Source organism: Lasioglossum baleicum, chromosome 8 (genome assembly GCF_051020765.1).
Source record: "Lasioglossum baleicum chromosome 8, iyLasBale1, whole genome shotgun sequence".
In the NCBI taxonomy this organism is placed as follows: domain Eukaryota; kingdom Metazoa; phylum Arthropoda; class Insecta; order Hymenoptera; family Halictidae; genus Lasioglossum; species Lasioglossum baleicum.
Genome location: NC_134936.1, coordinates 4,399,642 through 4,421,335, shown reverse-complemented (window position 1 = coordinate 4,421,335; position 21,694 = coordinate 4,399,642). Strand labels below are relative to the sequence as shown.

General features: G+C 44.0%; 2 protein-coding genes across 8 annotated transcripts in view; one reads left to right on the top strand and one right to left on the bottom strand.

Moving 5' to 3' along the window:
- The first annotated feature begins 11,066 nt into the window (after positions 1-11,066).
- On the top strand, positions 11,067-13,134 carry Naxd (NAD(P)HX dehydratase). Of its 4 annotated transcripts, none has more exons than XM_076429625.1 (2): positions 11,067-11,087; positions 11,709-13,134. In XM_076429625.1, exon 2 carries the CDS (start codon positions 11,740-11,742, stop codon positions 12,682-12,684), a length of 945 nt encoding a protein of 314 aa, XP_076285740.1. In that variant the 5' UTR covers positions 11,067-11,087; positions 11,709-11,739; the 3' UTR covers positions 12,685-13,134. The 4 variants fall into 4 exon arrangements, with proteins under 4 accessions (XP_076285740.1, XP_076285737.1, XP_076285738.1 ...); XM_076429622.1 differs by lacking the exon at positions 11,067-11,087 and adding an exon at positions 11,102-11,489; XM_076429623.1 differs by lacking the exon at positions 11,067-11,087 and adding an exon at positions 11,102-11,594.
- The window catches only part of Nkcc (sodium potassium chloride cotransporter), a 93,984-nt gene continuing 85,407 nt past the window's right edge, over positions 13,118-21,694 (bottom strand). For 3 of the 4 annotated variants that reach the window (XM_076429620.1, XM_076429621.1, XM_076429619.1), the window contains 3 exons: positions 20,157-20,302; positions 15,986-16,097; positions 13,118-15,468 (listed from right to left, as the gene is read on the bottom strand). In XM_076429620.1, coding sequence (XP_076285735.1) covers positions 15,333-15,468; positions 15,986-16,097; positions 20,157-20,302 — 394 coding nt within the window. In that variant the 3' untranslated portion in view covers positions 13,118-15,332. Of the gene's footprint in view, positions 15,469-15,985; positions 16,098-20,156; positions 20,303-21,694 lie in introns of those variants that run through there. The other variant, XR_013009505.1, reaches the window with a different exon arrangement.

The following is a 21,694-nucleotide window of genomic DNA, read 5'->3' as shown; positions in this document are numbered from 1 at the left end:
TGCAGATTGGTATGCAGAGTCGATGGGTAACCGTTCGAAAACGTCGCGACTGTCCTTTTAAGGTGAGCGCATACTAGATGGTCGCGGGAAGGCCGCGGGAAGGCCAAAGCCGCCGATGGACGCCCAAAGCCGCCGATGGACGTCCACGCGGGAAGAAATCTCTAGCGGGCCGACGGCTCCACAGCAGGGAGCAGGGCTCCCTGAAAGAAAGGTCCCTTTCCCTAAAAGAGGTGGGGAGCCCACGGAGACCTTTTTTTCTGCCACGCACAGCAGGTAGCCCTGCTCCCTTGCCGCATGGACGTCCATCGGCGGCTTTGGGCGTCCATCGGCGGCTTTGGCCTTCCCGCGACCATCTAGTATGCGCTCACCTTTACCCAGCAAGGGGTAAAAGTGTCAGGTCAGCGTAGCATCCCTGTTGTCCTATACCTTCCTTAAGAAACTTTCTAAAAGAAGGACAGTCGCGACGTTTTCGAACGGTTACCCATCGACTCTGCGTACCAATCTGCAGAAAAAACTAAACATGTGATTGCCATAAAACTTAAAGCGGTCCTTCTCTTATCCTGTTTTTCGTCTAACCGTCCCGTCGTTTTCGTAAACGTTGTAACATTCGATCGTAGGGAGAATGTGCCAGCTCACTCGGCTGTCCAGGGTTGTTCTGAGCCACGAATGAACAACGCAGATACGGGTTAAACAGATCTCTTTATTAGGGACCGAGGTCCTTCATCACAGTACGTACGTCGATCGGCGACGTGAATTAATACAAAACGCAAGTTAAACCTAAAGTCGCGGACGCGAGATAAACGCGGAGATAGTGAAACGCGGAGCGGATGATCGGAGTGCGAAATAATCGGAACGCGACGCAAGATGAGCGCGATGACAGTGAAACGCGGAGCGGATGATCGGAGCGCGAAATAATCGGCACGCGACGCAAGATGAGCGCGATGACATTGAAACGCGGAGCGGGTGATCGGAGCGCAAAATAATCGGAACGCGACGCAAGATGAACGCGATGACAGTGAAACGCGGAGCGGATGATCGGAGCGCAAAATAATCGGCACGCGACGCAAGATGAGCGCGATGACATTGAAACGCGGAGCGGATGATCGGAGCGCGAAATAATCGGAACGCGACGCAAGATGAACGCGATGACAGTGAAACGCGGAGCGGATGATCGGAGCGCAAAATAATCGGAACGCGACGCAAGATGAACGCGATGACAGTGAAACGCGGAGCGGATGATCGGAGCGCAAAATAATCGGAACGCGACGCAAGATGAACGCGGAGCGGACGGTCGCAACTTAAAGCTAACGGCGCTAATCGTATGACGGCGAACAGTAGAGCGGATAGTACATGAGACAGTGTACTCGATAATGCCTGGGTCCAACCGCGGACGATCGTGACTCGACGGCTCCCTAACGATTTCGAGAACGACCTCGACGCAGCGGGGTTACCGCAGTGACCATTTTATGGCCTTACAATGCTTCGCATGGTACAGGTATTCGGGAACGAGATGCTCGCAGTTTGTGCCGCCTGAGCGTTTAGGGATTCCTCGTGCCGCGTGACACTTGAGGCGAAGAGTCCCGTGCCGTGTGACACTTGGGTCGAGGATGCCCGGTGGTGCGTGCCACTTCGGACGGCGGAGATTTATGTCTCTCGCAGGAAGGGTCTCCCCGTGTTGTATGACACTTGGGGCCTTGGCGTGGTCCGCAGGAAAAGGTTGGGATAGTTCGTGATACAGTCGTAGCATTCGAGAATCCTCTCTATTAGCCAGATCGTAGCCCGAACCGATTTGATACGGCCTCCGCCGCCCTACTTATACGCCTGTCGCGATCTATTTACTCGCGAGAATCCGCGGCGTCGCGGTAGCCACCTCGCGGCCGCCGCGGGAAGTCGCGCTGCGCGGTTTCGCGTGGCGCGCTCGCGGCTGGTGTATGAGGGAGATGTCTCGTGTCTTATATAATCATTACATCCCCCTCCCACTTCGAGGCGCGAGACTTCTACCTGCTGTATTGACGATTTATCGACTTAACCTAATTTTATACCTAACTTAACCATACTTCTTACAATGTACTGTCCTTACTTGCTACTGTACAACTTATACCTAGCCTTAAAGTTACCTTATAATTATTCTTGCGGCTTTGGCCGGTATCGCACGTGGATCGTCCCGCCCTTGTTTCTCCGCATCGTAACGTAACCTCCGGTTACTGGGAGGCGGTAGAGGTGCCTTTCTCGCATCCTGTCGTATCTCAGCAGGAAGGCATCCGGCTCGTCTGCCGGCATTACAGGGTTGGCGAGATTGGGGTGGGAGGGTGGGGCAGGCCATGGCTGCGACGGTGGTCCTGATCCGGGCCCGGTCGCCGTGGGGGGCCGTGATGCTCCTGGCAGGGAGGGTCTCGCTGTAGGTTGCGCCTCGGATGGTCTTGGCGGTGCTGGTCCTGGTGTCGGTCGTGTCGTTGTTTGAGGCGCCGGCCGTTGTTTGGCCGACGGTCGTTTGTACGGCCGTTTTGTCACCGTGGCTGTGTCCCTCGCTTTTGAGGGCTTCGGCGTAGGTCCTGTTGCGGATGCCCCTGGTGGGGGTTTGGGCGGCTCTGGACTGGTCACCATCGGTTGCGGACCCTTTTCCGTCGGTGCCCGGATTGTCTCGACCTCCATCTGGGTCGGTGGTGATGGCGGTAGTGGCTGCTGTATTGCCCTCGACTGGTCGAGGTTGGCCAGCAGTTCGTCTAGGGCCCGCATTTCGTCCTCTACACTGAACTGTGGTACGGACGTCGTAGTTGGTGGTGCCGAAGATTGTGACGGCTTCTGAGAGCTGCCGGGCTCTTGTCTCCTCTGCACAGTCTCCTCCATCTTCTCCAACGTCGTCGCTTTTCGCGCGACGTGGCCTTCCACGGTGACGGATGGGCCTGCTGGTGCCACTTCGTCCAGTGGCCTCGGTCGCGGGGGTCGCACCTTGGCTGGTGGACCGCGTACCGGTGTTGGCCCTCCTGTTTGGCTGCCTGTTGGGCTGGGCTTCGTCCTGGCCTCCATCGGTCGTTTGGCGTGTTCTGCTCTCAGTGGAACCGCTTCTTTCCTCGTGCTTGAGTGCTGTTGTCGTTTCCGCATCGTTTGCACAACTGTCGCTTGCCCTCCGTTCGTCGTCGCTTAAATAGGCGTCCGGTTCGCCATCTTCTTTTTCTCCCACTCCTTCTTCACAGGGCTTTAGGTCCTGTATGTGGACATGGTGGCGTTGCCCTCTGTCGGCCTGTATCTCTACTACGGTGGGGCCGAGAATCTTACTGATTTTGAACGGCCCTGAGAATTTCGGTGCTAGCTTGGCACAGAACCCCTCGGTGGCTTTTGACAACGGGTGTTCCCTGCGCATAACCTCCTCCCCGATTCTTGGTTTCCATTGGCGTCGGCGGAGGTTGTAGTACCTTCGTTGTGTTTCCGTTGCCTGCCCCTGGGCGTTTCGGGCGAGCTGTTGTGCATCCGTGTTGCGAGCAATTTCGGCCCTGCGATGCTGCATGTCCTCCGTTGTTGCTTCTTCTCCTGTGTTGTCTCCAGGGGGTCGGTCCGTGCCCTCGGTCGCGAGTTCTCGACCGTATATCAGATAGGCAGGTGTCATTCCTGTTGCCCCGTGTTTCGCGGTGTTGTATGCGAATACTGCCGCAGCTATGGTTTTGTCCCAGGCCCGATGGTTGTCGGTGGCGAACTGTGCGATCATCGTTTTTAGTACTCGATTTGTACGTTCCACCGGATTACACTGGGGTGTGTATGGCGGTGTTTTCCGGTGCCCGATCTTGTATTGCTGCAGAAGGTTTCGGAACTCGCGGCTTTCAAATTGTCGACCGTTGTCCGTAATTACCAGTCGTGGACATCCGTGGCGGAGGATTATTAATTCCTCAAATGCCCGGGCGACGGCTGGTGCGGTTGCCTGTCGTAGTGGTCGTATTTCTGCCCATTTGCTGAATTTATCTTGCAGCACCAGTAGTGTTGTGTAGCCCTGGTTAGTGCGGGGCAGAGGTCCTACGAGATCGGCGGTGGCAACGTCCCATGGTCCCATGGCGGGGGTGGTAAACATGTTTCCCGCTGGTGCTTGTTGCATTGCCTTGTACTGCAGGCAGCTGTAACAGCGTCGCACATGTTTTGCTGCTTCTTGCCGCATTCTCGGCCAATAGAAGCGTTGCGAGAGCCGTGCTATTGTTTTCGCGGTGCCTAGGTGGCCAGCGGTCGGGTCGTCATGCATGCGTCGCAGGGTTTCGGCTCTCTCGGCGGATGGAACGCATCTCTTCCATTCCCAGTCTGGGTGTAGTCCCGTGGTGTCCGGTATGCGGCGGTATAGTTGTCCCTGGTGTTGTTTGTATTCCGGGTACTTCTCGGGATTTCGTTTCATGCCTTCTTGTATTTTCTGGACCCAGGCGTCTTGTGGCTGTTCTAGGAGCCCCAGGTCATCTGGTTGTCGTGAGAGGGCGTCGGCTACGAAGTTTTGCTCGCCGCGCCGGTACTGGACTGTGAAATCGTATTGTTGCAGTTCCAGTCCCCAGCGAGCGAGTCTTCCCGACGGGTTTTCTATTCTCTGCAACCACTGTAGCGCCTGGTGATCGGTTACAACGGTAAAACGGTATCCCTCTAGGTATGGGCGCATTTTTCGAATGCCCCACACGACCGCCAGACATTCCTGTTCCGTTACCGAGTAGTTTCTTTCTGCGCTGTTTAACGTGCGGCTTGCGTAGGCGATTACTCTTTCTTCGCCCTTGATATCCTGTGTAAGGACTACTCCCAGGCCGTGGCCGCTGGCGTCGGTTTGTAATACGAATGGTTTGTCGAAGTCAGGGCAGGCCAGTACCGGAGCTTGCGCCAGTTGTGCGCGTAACGTTTCGAACGCACCGTTTTCGGCTTCTCCCCAACTCCATCCTCGCCGTTTTTGTAGGAGTCGATGTAGCGGCTCGGCTGTGTCTGCGAAGTAGGGGATGTACCGGCGGTACCAGGACACCATTCCCAGGAACCGACGTAGCTCTTTTAAGCATGTAGGAGCTGGTATGCTCCTTATTGCTTGTACCTTCTCGGGATCGGTGTGTACGCCCTCGTTCGTAACCCGATGGCCCAGGTATCGGAGTTCGGTTTGGCCGAAGTGGCACTTGTCTGGGTTAATACGGAGGCGCGCCTGTTGTAGCCGCTGTAGTACCTCTCGCAGATTATCCAGATGTTCCTCGAACGTTTTCCCCAGCACGATTATATCGTCGAGGTAGGCGAAAGCCCTTGGTTCTAGCTGTGGCTCGATGACCGTGTCGAGGAGGCGCTGGAAGGTCGCTGGTGCGGAATGGAGGCCGAATGGCATGACTTTAAATTGGAAAAGGCCTCTCCCCGGTACTGTAAATGCCGTGATTGGTCGGCTGTCCGGGTGTAGGGGTACCTGCCAATATCCATTTGCCAGATCTATGGTGGAGATGTATTTCGCTCCCCGTAATTTTTCCAGTGTGGCCTGTACCTGTGGGAGCGGATATGCGTCTTTTTCGGTCACACCGTTGACTTTCCTAAAGTCGATACAGAACCGAGGCTTGCCATTCGCCTTCCGCACGATTACTACCGGCGAGCTCCATGGACTGGTAGACGGCTCTATGACTCCGTCCTGTAGCATTCGATCGACCTCTTCGTCGATTATCTGCTGTGTCGCTGGATTTCGCGGCGTGTACCGCTGTTTAATCGGCTCATTGGTTTTTAGCCGAATCTGGTGCGTGGCCAAATGCGTTGTTCCCTGTAGTTTCTGGAATTTCGGTATCTCGGTGTCCAACAGTTCCCGTAACTGTAGCTTTTGCTCCGGTGTACATTCTGCGAGCCCCTCTGTTCTCTCGACGGTGCTGATTTCCTCCTGGAGTTTCCATGTATTCTCCCCGACGGCTATGGAGGTACCTAGAACGGTTAATGCATCTACCCCTATTAGTATTCCCTGGGATAGTGTTGATAGTACTGGGCAAGCGAGTACCAGTGTGTCTCCACAGAGGTTGATCATGATTTCTACCTCATTATGAATTTCGACGACGGTGCCATTCGCCACGCGGACTGTTGTTTCCTTCGGAATCGTTTTGGCTCCCTGTTGCTGGCACCACTCGGCAATGTCCTGGCGGAGGTATGAGCGTGTTGCTCCTGTGTCGAGTAGGGCCCGGAACTGCTGGCCGTACATTGTCACGGGAATAAATATTCGCGTGTCTTGTTCTAGTTCTGCGGCGGCGTCATGTTGTTTGGTCGGACGGTGCCCCGGCCGCCGACCCTGTTCTCGTTTCCCGTCACCGGGTTGCAAGTGCATCGGAACGTGGTTATGCCAACGGTGCCGCAGTACGAGCAAAATGTTTTCGGCGTCCTGCGGCACTCCGTTCGCTGGTGGCCTCTCTGGCCACATCTCCAGCAGCATGTCGCTCGATTGTACGAGCTGGAAATTTCGGCAGCACTGTTTGTATTCAGTGGTGGCTCTCTTGTAATCGCCGCCCGCTGCTGTTTCCGTTCCTCCGCTATAGTTTCCTCTAGTTCTTCCGCTCGTTCTAAAAGGTCGTCTAGTGTGTCGACTTCTGTTCTCCGAATGAACTTTTTCAGCTCCGCTCGTAGGTTTCGGAATGCCCTTTCTAGTTTCTGTTCCTCGTTGAAACCACCATGGCGACGCATCATCGTTTCTAGGTCTCTAACGTACGCCCGGGTTTTTTCTCCTGGCTTTTGTATCCTGTCTCGGATATTGTCCTCTAGGTCGATGAGTCGGTTACGTGGCAGGAAGTTCTTGTGGAAGGCCCTGAGAAAATCGTCCCAGGTCTTCCACTCTAGAGATCTATTCCAATACCATTGTAACGCCTCGCCACGGAAGACTTCTGCCAGGCATGGCAAGATGTCTTCTGATTTGACTTTGAATCCTCTGTGGAGGTCTTTTAGGCGGTCCAGGAAGTCCTCTGCGCCTTTCCCACCATCGTAGTGTGTTCCCCAACGGCGGACCCTCTCCATTATCGGCTGTGCTTGGCAAAGGGAGGGGGGGGAATTGGGTGGGGTTGGGTCCTCCTTCTTGGCGTTGTCCATCTCTGTACGGACGTGGTTGGAGATCCTTGCTCGCAATTCGTCTACAGTACCGTCCTGTTCTAAGCCCCGTCGGTGGGCTTCCTCTATTAATTCGTTTTTACGTAGGCGGTATATCCAGCTGGTGCTCATTCGTGGTTCTCCCTGTTATAGAACCTGTTCGGGCGCCATTTTGTAACATTCGATCGTAGGGAGAATGTGCCAGCTCACTCGGCTGTCCAGGGTTGTTCTGAGCCACGAATGAACAACGCAGATACGGGTTAAACAGATCTCTTTATTAGGGACCGAGGTCCTTCATCACAGTACGTACGTCGATCGGCGACGTGAATTAATACAAAACGCAAGTTAAACCTAAAGTCGCGGACGCGAGATAAACGCGGAGATAGTGAAACGCGGAGCGGATGATCGGAGTGCGAAATAATCGGAACGCGACGCAAGATGAGCGCGATGACAGTGAAACGCGGAGCGGATGATCGGAGCGCGAAATAATCGGCACGCGACGCAAGATGAGCGCGATGACATTGAAACGCGGAGCGGGTGATCGGAGCGCAAAATAATCGGAACGCGACGCAAGATGAACGCGATGACAGTGAAACGCGGAGCGGATGATCGGAGCGCAAAATAATCGGCACGCGACGCAAGATGAACGCGATGACAGTGAAACGCGGAGCGGATGATCGGAGCGCAAAATAATCGGAACGCGACGCAAGATGAACGCGGAGCGGACGGTCGCAACTTAAAGCTAACGGCGCTAATCGTATGACGGCGAACAGTAGAGCGGATAGTACATGAGACAGTGTACTCGATAATGCCTGGGTCCAACCGCGGACGATCGTGACTCGACGGCTCCCTAACGATTTCGAGAACGACCTCGACGCAGCGGGGTTACCGCAGTGACCATTTTATGGCCTTACAATGCTTCGCATGGTACAGGTATTCGGGAACGAGATGCTCGCAGTTTGTGCCGCCTGAGCGTTTAGGGATTCCTCGTGCCGCGTGACACTTGAGGCGAAGAGTCCCGTGCCGTGTGACACTTGGGTCGAGGATGCCCGGTGGTGCGTGCCACTTCGGACGGCGGAGATTTATGTCTCTCGCAGGAAGGGTCTCCCCGTGTTGTATGACACTTGGGGCCTTGGCGTGGTCCGCAGGAAAAGGTTGGGATAGTTCGTGATACAGTCGTAGCATTCGAGAATCCTCTCTATTAGCCAGATCGTAGCCCGAACCGATTTGATACGGCCTCCGCCGCCCTACTTATACGCCTGTCGCGATCTATTTACTCGCGAGAATCCGCGGCGTCGCGGTAGCCACCTCGCGGCCGCCGCGGGAAGTCGCGCTTCGCGGTTTCGCGTGGCGCGCTCGCGGCTGGTGTATGAGGGAGATGTCTCGTGCCTTATATAATCATTACAACGTGCTACAGCGTGCATTTCGAATTTCGACATTCATAATGCCCTTCTTAAATTCTTCAGAAAACTCTTGCGGAAAATCAGTGTCGTTCGAGCCGCGGTAGAGAGTAGAGAGAACATCTCCAAAGACTTGTCAATTCAAAGCTAACGGTTGCTATTAGCTGTGTTTTTGATAGTGATATTTAAACTAATCACTAGACTGCGGATCTTTATGTAAAATGAAAGTTGGCTGCCGCTATTACAAGGGACAGGAGCCAGACAGATATTTGATTCTTACTGTGATCATTTTAAGAAGTTGAAAATAATACATTGCTGTTTTGAAATTATTTTAATCTCTCTACTGTCTTAAAATGCACCTACTCATGTTTGCTACAAATGCATGAAATCCGCAGTCTAGTGATTGCATTACCTGATTGTTGTGATTTGTGCAGCAGGACAAGGGATATAGCAATTATTATTAGTGCATAACTATGTGTTGACAAATGTGAACAGTGATTGTGAGTGTGGAAAAATTTCAAGGCATCTGTGTGAAATAAACATACGAATTATTTATCGATTCGAAAGTGAAAGTGAAATTCTGGATCGTCGACTTGATCGCGCATCCCTTAGGCCTTCTACCACCGGCTGTGCAGTTCGTCGACCTGGCCGTACGTCCCTTGGCTTTCGGTACTGCCGTATACCTGAAGACATCTGTGCAGTTCGTCACCGAGTGACCCAGTGACACACATTTCGAAGCAGCAAATGGATTTACGGCTGAATAAGTGAGTTTTTAATACAATCAGTTTCTGCTTCTTCTCTCGTTCGGGTAAAGTTGCCGTAAGTCGGGTAAAGAGATTCACCCGTATGAATTGACAAGTAAAGTTCTTCCGACCGACAAAAACTGTAAAGGGAAATGTTGTTCAGAATCATGGTCTTGACAACATATCCAAAGCTCATCCAAATCGGGGAAGATTCACATAATCTCGAGAAACTCTTGTTCGTTGCGGCATCGCGGCATTACACCACGCTCGTCTCCCGGCGCGCCGCGCCGCACAGTGGGTAAAATCGACGTTCTAGCTGTTCACGCCTATTTCACCATTATTTCAATACATAAATACCACATTAAATAGGTCATTGGATTCGTCTTGCCGTCAGCTATAACATTATTGAATAAAAAATATATAGTTATAAATAAATAATGAAGGTGACCGCAATTTTTTATTGAAAAAAAATTTTTTTTGAAATTTTTTGTATTGATATTTATAAAAGACTGTGTACTGATTACTTTTTGTAGGAAACATTTTTTTGTCACACCACCGGAAATGTCTGAAAACTCGTGTGAATAATGAATAATTTGGCCACGATTTCGACCGAACTCACCACTCTGCGCGTGTCACGCGACGCTTTAAACTATCATAACTTCGGATCCATTGGATTATAACGGATCTAAATTTTGCACGATCTTTTAGAGGAGATCTTGCCGAAAATGTTCCACTATGTCAGAACATGGACATCCCCGGACATTTTAACTTATCCCTTGTCAAAGGTGAAAAACTTCGACAATTTTCCTTAGTTGGTTAAATATTTTTTTTTATAATAACTTATGAACAATGATGTTTAGTTCCTGGTGCGTTCTCAACATAGATATAAAGTCTGTCCCAATTAAGAACATACTTCCTTCGCGCAGCTCGACTGATCGCAGCGCCTTGCTGCGAGCCTCCGAGCTCCCACTCCACTACCCACTCCCCACTGTCTCGACGCAAGTCTTTATATACGCGGTGTACCCGAATGAAACGGGTTAGTGGATATTTTGGTCTGGACAATTATGACTTATTGACTTCGCTTCTGTGGAGATACGCCTGATGGCTCTCCTTGTTCTATTTTCTTTCGCCAATAAACACTTTAAAGAAAAGCGCGGAATAACTAGCGAAACGAACGAGGTAAAATAGCGAGGGTGGTGATGCGTGTAACACAGGATACCTGGTATAACGCGAGTGAGGCAATTTGCAGCGCTGCATCGCGTAGCGTCGCTTCAGTGCCACTGCGCGCATGCGTTGTGCATTGGGAGTACTACCAATCAGGGCGAACCTGCGCAGCGAACGACGTAAACTGGTCATTCGCGAAGTATGTTCTTAACTGGGACAGACTTTACATTCTTCATATAAAAATAAATTGGTTACTTAATCTTCAGTAGGTTTTCCAGGACATCATTATGAAGACAAGGAATTTTTTCGGTGATAAATCGTATCTGAAAAAGTTTGATCTTTGAACGTTTATTGTAACGAGAGTTTTTAATAGCTTTAATTAATATTATCGTTTTCGAATGTAATAGACATTTAAGAAACATTGTGCATTCGTTAAAAATCGAACACCCTGTATAACGTATACATATACATATAGGTATTTAAATACGTACTCCGAACACTCGCCGAGACCGAAATAATTCAGTGAACTTTTATCTTCGATAACTTCTTAACCAATATAAGTTAATACTTATTGATTATCGATTGGCGCAGTCAAAAATGTAGATTTCCATTTTAAAAAAAAGTGCAGTTGCATTTTTCTGATACACCGATGCACAAAAGTGCATAAAATTAGTTGCGTAGTATGCACCGTCTTATGCCATTCAACTTTTTCTTATAACATTTTCCTCTATTCCCGACCGTTTAGGAGGTATTTATCAGTATTTATGTACAAGTACAGCCTGTTCCAGTTGCGTGGGACACCCTGTATATAGGCATAGGCAATTAAATTGCCGGCCGCGTTTAGATGTTTTCAATTTTATACAATTTTATATGTGTCACGTTTTTGTATTGTGCCTTCAAAATTTTCCAGTTACATATTCCGACGCTATTAGTGTAACCAAACATTTTACATCAACGAATTTATATTCTTTGTATTCGACACATAAAAAACATAAATTTGTACGCTGTTTTCACGTGTGAATAGGTTATAGGTTACCGACTTTATCATATTTCTTACTCGATGTTCTTGTTCGATTTCTTCCGAATTAACATTTGCTATCAAGCGATGACGTTTGTATAAACCACCATTTAGTTATTCCGATTTCTACAGGTAATATTGTACTTCAATGAGTATTCTGATATATTTAATGAATATTTAGTCTTCTACAAAGATATAATGAGTATTGTAATAGAATATTTTACATCAAGAAATACGGTACTGGTACAGTTTCACTAAATATTAATAATTAAGAGAGTTATAATAATAGGTATACTAAGACAAACTTGTTGGTTAAGAAATGGCACTTGCTATTTTACATTTTGCCCGCAGGAATTCGTTGAAACTACTGTGTGTTTCTACAATGACTACGTCAGCATCTGTAGATGATCGTATGTTGAAGGGAATAAGAAGAATAATTCCAAATTTGAACAATGTTAAATATAAAGGACAAGATGGCAGAATTGGTATATTCGGTGGTAGCATGGAATACACCGGCGCACCATTCTTCGCAGCTATGAGCGCGCTTCGCACTGGATGCGATTTAGTGCATATATTCTGCGTAAAAGATGCTAGCATTCCTTTAAAGTCGTTTAGCCCAGAGCCTATTGTACACCCAGTTTTGGATCAATACGATGCCGTTAAACAAATAAGACCTTGGCTCGATCGTCTGCATGTAATTATTATTGGCCCTGGTCTCGGTAGGGACGACAAAGTATTTAAAATAATTGTCGAACTGATCTCCATCTGTCGAGACATGAAGAAGCCATTGGTCATTGATGCTGATGGATTATTCTTAATTAGTCAAAAGCCTGACATTATAAGAGAATATCCAGGTGTCATACTGACGCCGAATGCTATGGAATTCAGTCGTCTAATGAAAGGTGTGCTCGACAAATCTGTTCAACCTACGCCGTTAGTCAAAGCTACCGATGTTAAACACTTGGCGGAAGCACTTGGAAAGAATGTTATAATTTTGCATAAAGGATCGAAAGATGTAATCGCAGATGGGCACAAAGGTACAGAAGCAGTGTCTTGCGGCTTGGGTGGTTCTGGCCGACGATGCGGTGGGCAAGGAGATTTACTGGTTGGCGCATTAGCTGTGTTTTGGTGGTGGGCTATTTGCGCAGGAAGTTGCGAAAGTTCTTTATCAGCTCCAATAGCTGCCAGTTATGCCGCATCGAGACTAGTAAGAGAATGCAATTCGTCTGTATACAAGATAAAGCAGAGAGGGATGCTAACGTCTGATATATTGGAGCAAATACAACCTGTCTTTGCAAGAATCTTTGAAACACATTGTAACAAGTGAGCTATTTAGTTACAGGGACGATATAATTGGTTTTGGTATACAATATTTTGAAATACTATTTTGGAAGAATCCTTTAATATGTGCTATATAGAGTATGTACTATTGTACAATATAATGTATATATAATGTATACACGTAGTAAGAAGATTAATATGTTGATTATAGAACATATTCGTTCAGTGGGAGAAGTCGAACACGGAGCACTGATTCCTGAATTATACTTATGCTTCTATTTCAATTTTTAAAAACAGAATTTTATACATGCTTACGCGAATTTTACAAAAAACTCTTTTTATAAAAAGAAGACTACTGTGATAGGAATAGAAATGATAAATTCAGGAATTTCACAATATAATTGATTACAGTAAATTCATTACGATTAACACGAAATTTGTATGACTTTCGCATTACAAAATAAATAATACACTCAACAGTCGTATATAGATTCAATGGTTATTTGCTTTTTTATCTTATATTTACAAATGGGCATTTACGTGGACAGATGGTTTTCTTTACATATTCGTACATTACAATTCTTTATTTACAAAATAAATCTGCATTTGAATATGGAAACAAATCTTTGTGAACAATGGACATTTTCTATGTTATTTTGTTACTATAAATTATTTCTATTCAAGATTAAATAACACATACAGATTGGTTCACCAGGTATTACCATCTCGATTTTCGTTATTAATATTGTTGGTAGCGAAGAATGTTTATGTAAGGTTGAATGGTTTCGAAAGATGCATACTTTGGTGTTGTGAGTTTTTTTGTAGGTGGACGCGTAGAGGAGAGATGAAGGACAGCAGTATTTTTTCGAATGGGATTGTATGTTTTTTCCTGCACCAATGGATGAAGCTTCATATTCTCTACAAAAAAGTATTAACCTATGAATATCGAAAAACCATTAGTTAAGGAGATATTTTATTTTTAGTGTTATATGAAATCATTACTCTTCTCATAATGATGTTGTAATGATATTATTCACAGAAAAGATTCAATGTGGCGACCGTTTGCATCACGACATTTTCTGAATCGAGGAAGTAATGATTGTTTTACATTATGTAATAAAATTGGTGGTATATTATATTGCCTTCAGTGATGATACGATTTTTCATGTCAGGAATTGTAATCAGAGAGTCTCAGAGTATACCATATTTTTCAAGTAACCCCGTAAGAAAAAGTCGAGGGGTGTTAAATCAGCTGATTTTGCTGGAAAATGAATGGGACCACCTCGTCTTATCCAACGATTCGGAAATATTTGATTTAATGCATTTCTTGATATTCTTTCATAATGTGCAGGACAACCATCCTGTTGGAGTCACATTGTTTGTCGAATATGCAATGACAAATCATGTAAAAATGACCATAAGGTATTTGAATTGGTAACATTATCAAGAGAGTTGTGATTTCGTAACAAAACTAAAAATCAAATATCTCCTTAACTAATGGTTTTTCGATATTAATAGGTTAATACGTTTTTGTAGAGGACTGTAGAGCTTCATCGTTTGGTGCAGGAAAAAACATACGATCTTATTTGAAGAAATGCTGATGACCTTCATATCTTCTGTACGTGTCCACCTACAGAAAAACTCACAACACTAAAGTATGCATCTCTCGAAACAATTCAACCTTAAATAAACATTCTTTGCTACCAACAATAATAATGATCCTGTATACTATTTCCAACTCAAAACATTGTCAAATAATTTATAGTAGATCACATTTCGAAGTTCTATTAATTTCAAGTTGTATAAAAATTATTTCTTCTATAAATGAATACTGATTCTATAAGAGAGATGTATTTTAAAATATGATCTTATATTTGTTTTCTTCGTATTAAATTCATAAATGACAATATGTTTACATATAAAATGTTCTGTATCCAAGCATCAATACTGCATATTTTCTAGTATATATATGTAAGAACATTCTTATTAAGTACGCTATCGCTTAAAGTAAATAAAATGGTGCCTTATAAATGTTATCATTTCTTACGGAGGCACAAAAGCATTTATTGCCTTAAATAACAAACAGAAATAAATCAATAAAAGTCTTTAAAAGTACAAACAACTGTAAGTACAACTATTTTTATTTCTTCATTGAATGAATCGTGTAGTTATACTTCAGCTCAATTAGAAAACTTGTAATATCACGTATATTACATTAAAACTAAGTTAATAGAATACATGTCATTAATTTTAATATGTGTCTAAGACGTTTATGATGTTTCTATATAACTTCTTATATCCACGCATAATATAAAACTTTTCACTCGTAAGTACACGACATTGCGTAAGTTCCTTTTGTATGTGTACTCTTTTATTTACGTGCCCTAAAATCTTACAAATAGTAAAATTATGATATTACAGTTTATATGAGTCCTTATATTGTTGTCTTTCGTTTCTATGCTAAAATAATCTCGTCATTAAGTACCCCGGAGTTCAACGTTGAGGGAAATACTGTATAAAAACGAAAACAGATCATAGCACCTACATATACAACTTTTGGCATGAATATACCGAATACTGTCTGTACGTATCAGAATGTTTTCGCGTTCGCTCGAACATCGCCGTGTTGTTATTCAACGTAAATTTCTTTCTAGAGGTTTAAGGTTATAATATTGTTTTGAATTACTATGTAAACTACGAGTAAAACGTTAAAACGGATGTATGGTTTCCACGTATCAATAATGTTGGTGGCATATCTTTTGTTAAGGCTTCCAACCATGCCATATAGAGCGGAGCGGAAACTGCACCTTTTCGTGGCATCGGTAATGACCTGTTAACAAAAACATTGTCATTTATTAATATGAAAATCATGAGCTTAATGGACAACATTCGCTACTATAGATAATCTTAGCAGTTTAATTCGTTCTTGCTAGGAAGTTACGGTCAGTTTAGTTAGAAAATTCCGATTCATCTATTTCCGCAGTGAACTACAAAGTATTTGCAAGCCAAGCTAGTCAACAAATTTTTCTAGCAAATTGCAGAGCAAAGTCTTCCTAGACTGATTGTGAGTTTTGCTAAGGTTTTCATGTTATTCTCATACCATTCTCATACTAGTGATGGACAGCATAAAATGCTTTTGTAATTGAAATACCCGTAAAATACCAAATACTTCTATTGTATAGTCAAATTTCATGTCCATAAAATTTAAAAAATCATAGGGAATGGAAATATTCTAGGTAGAAAGAGATGTTTAATTTTGAAGTTAAAATAGCTCCGAGTGCAAAGGGTTAATTTCATGGAAGGGGAATGCGTTAAGAATGGATATTCTCAATAAAAATGATACTAACATTACAACTAACGTCGACTGATTGGAGTTTTCCAATAATAACTCTCGAAGTCTTAATTGTCTATGCGTTTTCTCCTTCAGAGACTGCAGTTCAAGTTCCGTCACGTAACATTCTGCAATAAAATCATAATATTAATACCACAACGTAAAATTATTTTTGTACATTATTATATTCCCAGTCAGCCAGGCCTGCTTCGAGCAGAAAGCGAGCTCAGCCTACCGGACAGATGGGGGGGGGGGGGGGTACTATCCTGTCAGAACGCCACTCGAGGCTGCTCGGAACTCGGAATCTGCCGTGCCCGCCCTGGTGGTACAGCTGCGGACGCAGCGCCCCGGTATCAGTGTTCCCAGACGGGTCACCTTTTTTCGCTCATGCGCGGCGTTTTCACCCTCCGTGAAGTACGATTCTCGAGAAAATGTGGCACCTTGAGCGCCCCGCAGAATTTTACGAAATTAATATGATTTGGTTATTACAAAACGAATGTATGACAAGTGTACTTCTGTATATTTTGTAACTCGTAGGACACGTCCTGGAGTTTTCTTGTCCGGAACAGATTGTTTCGGTACATTCCTGCATAGCTGCCTCAGGGCTCTGCTACATCATCGCCTCATCATAGATACGTTACTGTTTTGGTGATCCGTCTGGGAACACTGTCCGGTATCTGCCTCCAAAGCATCTGCCCGGCAGAATCTGCGCAGAATCTCTCCCCACCACCACGTCAAGTAGAAAGAGAGAGCACTCTTGTTGCTATTTCTCTCTCTCTCTCTCTCTCTCTCTCTCTTCCTCCTTGACCTGTCCTGGCGTGCCAGAACCAAGCTGCCTTCCATCTCACCGGCACAGTGATGTGATCAGACCCACCGTAAGGCCGTTATTAGACTAGGCCACCAGTGGCTCAGCACGTCGTGGGGCATTGAAACAAATGTAACCTATTAGACTACGGTACTGGTGGAGCCACCAAAAATACTTGCCGATCTGGTGGACGGCATCGGCAACCGGCCGGGCAACATTTGGTGGCGCCGCCACCAGCCGGGGTATTGATTTCAATGTAGCCTATTAGACAAAGCCACCAAGTTGCGCCACCAGCATCGCCAAAACATGAACAATTGACGTTCAAATTACCACCACATTTATCGTAAAATACATAAGAACACGACACAGCGTTACATCGACAGCGGGAATGAACGCTTGGTGGTACCACCAGTTACCGATTCATAAAAGCTCTTCAATTCGGTGGCGCCACCAAGTTGCCCACCAGTGGCCTAGTATAATAACGGCCTAACTCGCGCATGCGCGGCCAAGACAGTAGCGTATCTACAATGACACAGCCGAGCGGCCAGGGCCCTGACGCCTTGAGGCAGTTATTCTGGCGGGAATGTACCAGTGTTATTGGCGGGACGACTGATGGACGAGAGACGATAATGTATTCTTTTGCGTAGTTATTGCAGTGCTCTTTCCCTATCCCATCCTCAAAATAAAGAATAAGTTTCAATTATAAAAGTCTGCGGGGTGCTCAAGCTACACGATTTCATCGAAATAGTTACGCTACTGAGGCTGAAATTGCCGCGCATGCGCGAGTTACGGTGGGTCTGATCACATCACTGCACCGGCACCGGCAGAAGCTGCCGGGCAGATGCTTGGGCGGAGGACATCGGGCAGCTGCGGACGTAGCTGCCCGACAGAAACCGAGCATTTGGCTATTAGGGTTGATGTATTATTTTTTAGTGCTGAACAACGATATATCATTTCGATTTAAAGGAAACTAATAGCATTATACACTCCTCAAAAGAATTATGGGATCACTTGTGCAAACCGGAAAAATTGGTCCCACTTTACGTGATCAAAACTCCGTCAAAAATTGCCGTATTCATATAGTTAGACAATGGTTTGAAAGCCTGAAACCTCTAGTTTCAGATGCTCTGTTTCAAATTGTTGCTATGTTGGTTTTTTACAAAGTTGTAGCGAGATGAAGACAACATTGACGGTTAACAAACATTTTTGTGCAACTTTGGAACATCACACGGGGAGAAACAAATTTCTTTTGATAAATCGCGGTAATATCATTTGGAAGGGCTATCTTTCCCGTGTAAATTGTGCGATTGTTGAGTATTGTGAGATTTTTTTTATTCGAGTTATTCAACATTGAAGTTAATAGGGGCTTTTTAACTTTAACTGGCTCCAGAAAGCGAAAAAATTATCATAGAATCTTGTGCATAAAAGCGATAGAAAGAGCGTTTCTTTCTCTTCAAGGCACTCCTTTTGTTTTCTCAATTTCATTAACATTTCGATATACCAGGTGTTTCTGAAAATATGCTTAAAAAATGCACAATTTCCATTTTTCCTTTAACTCGCTATATCTCGGCGAGAAATGATCGTAATGCCATGATCACGAACTTCATATTGAAGCAGAGATTCTGCCGATTCGATTGAGTACCCCATGAACTCACTGCGACAATATTTTACCTATGGCAGCTGTGTTTGAAGTTAGTGCTTCGCAGAAAGAACTTTCGATAGAAATGAGGTAGAGCGATGTTTTTAATTCAAAGAAATCGATTTTGCAAAATCCTGAGGCCGAAGACAAATTTTGTGACCAGATTTGAAATCAGCTTGAAAAAATCTACGGGAAATGATATAGAGCAAGTTATAAAAAAAATTTTTCCGCGCGTGGTACTGGAGAAACCCCATTTTCTTGAAATTCTACATGTTTAACGAATTTTCTCAACGTTAAAAAACGTTCGTACCATAATCTCCCTATTTTTCCCATATTCTGCAAAGTTTCAGCTTCAATTTAAAAAAATTTAATCGCTCTACCTCATTTCTATCGAAAGTTCTTTGATTTTGAATCGAGTTTGGTCGGAAGTTCCCACTGTGCGGTGGTAGCGTATTCAGAGATGTCAGGCAGCTGCTGTACGTGACGCGCTAATTTCTGCGAAACACTAACTTCAAACACAGCTTCCATAGGTAAAAAATTGTCGCAGCGAGTTCATGGGGTACTCAATCGAATCGGCAGAATCTCTGCTTCAATCTGACGTTCGGATCATGGTATTACGATCATTTATCGCCGAGATATAGCGAGTTAAAGGAAAAAATGGAAATTATGCATTTTTTAAGCATATTTTCAGAAACACCTGGTATATCGAAATGTTAATGAAATTGAGAAAACAAAAGGAGTGCCTCGAAGAGAAAGAAACGCTCTTTCTATCGCTTTTTTGCACAAGATTCTACGATAATTTTTTCGCTTTCTGGAGCCAGTTAAAGTTAAAAAGCCCCTATTAACTTCAATGTTGAATAACTCGAATAAAAAAAATCTCACAATACTCAACAATCACACAATTTACACGGGAAAGATAGCCCTTCCAAATGATATTACCGCGATTTATCAAAAGAAATTTGTTGCTCCCCGTGTGATGTTCCAAAGTTACACCAAATTTGTGTTAACCGTCAATGTTGTCTTCATCTCGCTACAACTTTGTAAAAAACCAACATAGCAACAATTTGAAACAGAGCATCTGAAACTAGAGGTTTCAGGCTTTCAAACCATTGTCTAACTATATGAATACGGCAATTTTTGACGGAGTTTTGATCACGTAAAGTGGGACCAATTTTTCCGGTTTGCACAAGTGATCCCATAATTCTTTTGAGGAGTGTATTTATTAGACTCTGTTCAGAATCTTCATCACGAGTCTGACTCGATATTGTAGGGCAAGGGATTAATCTTTCAATGGACTCCGAAAGGGTTAAAAGAAGCTAAATTCTCTTTCACTCACTTTTATACATTTATTTCTAAAAAAACATATTTAACTAGAAATGTCGGAATATTTGATAATATACTGAAAATATGAAAAATTCTTAATATCAAAGGTTGTTGATGCATTTGGGGGGAGGGGAGCTTTGTGAAACGTAAATATGAAAGTTTCTTATGCATTCATGATAGATATTCTCGGAGATTAACTTAATTATTTTTAAGATGAATGCTTTGCTTTACGGCTAATATATTTTTGCAAAATGGTTAGACTCCATAACTGATCTCAAATAATGTCCCTATTGCAATATTTTAATTAATATCTAAAGAGAAATATTTTTCGATTAAAGTCGGTGATCACAGTGGTTCAGTGAATAAAATTTCAAAATAACAATATTTGTTTAAAATAAGTGTATATTTTCTATATTTTACCAGTGTCAGCAGCATCATTCTTTCGGAAATCAGATATGAGTTTGTCGAAGAAATCTAGTGTCTCTTGCTTTGGTTGTACACTGATGTCATCCACCATTTTGAGGCTTGTATACCTTATCCTGAACTTTGCCATGATTTCTGCCATTCTGAAGATCGCAACAATAAACAAAATTTAAACGATAATCTAAATCTTCGATATTTCAAACTGCGTTATTGGAATTTATCGCAGATTATGAATAGTTTATCGTTTTCCTGTATAATTATAGTACTAGACTACGGATTTTATGCGTTTATGACAAAAAATGGAAGAATGTAATTGAGAACAGTGAAAACATTAAGACGATTTCAGAAGGTCCATATGTTATTTTCAATTTACTAAAATTGTTAAAGATAAGGAGAAATTTTTATACGGTTCCTGTGTCTCGTAATTTATACGAATAAAAATCTTATTTTGCATAAAGATCCGCAGTTTAATCACTGTCCAACACCAAATTTGATCCACAACTACTGTTTGGTGGTTCTTATAGAGTTTTTCGCGCTGATTGCGGATCTGTTTTTAATATTTTTCCTATACTCACAGTTTTTGAGAAACACGACTTTGAAAAAAAAACATATTTTTCAACTTTAAACAAATATTGTGGTGTTATTATAAAAGATATTGAATTGTTCTTTATAGCAAAAGATTCTGTAGACTTTCCCGAATACAGCGATATCAAATATTAATACATTATGATTGTTTAAACATGTTTAAACATGAAATCCGAAACCAGAAACCCCTCTTTAAAGTTTGGAACGTCGATGTTTTTTTCGAACCAGAAAGCAAAATATCTTCGCCGAACATGAGTTGCCGCCAGTTGACGCTCACCACTAGAACGGTCTTCCGCTGCTCCGTATCCCGTCCCGAACGCCACTGGCGGCAACTCATGTCGGGCGAAGATATTTTGCTTTTTTGTTCGAAAAAACGTTGATGTTGCAAACTTTAAAGAGTGGTTTCTCAAGATAAAAGTCTGCTCTATCGAGTGGTATAGTTCGATTTTCCGCTGGACCCTTATTTTTTTTGAGATGAATTGAAAAATATCCTCAAAAATTGGTGCAAAAGTGGTGTCTCTCCGTCTTTAATCATTGTTTAAACATGTTTAGACAATCATAATGTATTAATATTGGATATCACTGTATTCGGGAAAGTCTACAGAATCTTTTGTTGCAAAGAACAATTCAATATCTTTTGTTATTACATCACAATATTTGTTTAAAGTTGAAAAATATGTTTTTTTTTCAAAGCCATGTTCCTTAAAAACTGTGCGTATAGGAAAAAAATTAAAAACAGATTCGGAATCAGCGCTAAAAACTCTATAGGAAGGACCCAACAGTAATTAGGGAATATAAAAAAAGTTGAAATTTGTTGGACAGTGTAATTACTATGTACCGTGGATCCAAGAAGTATTTTTAAAAATTGTGATAATTTTGTAAGAAATCGTACGGTAATTTTAGACTCATTTTAAAACTGACAGCCTCGGAAATGTACCCAGTCAACTAGG

Bases quoted from the DNA above. Each gene is read 5' to 3' on its own strand.
- Naxd (XM_076429625.1), top strand. From the start codon at position 11,740: ATGACTACGTCAGCATCTGTAGATGATCGTATGTTGAAGGGAATAAGA.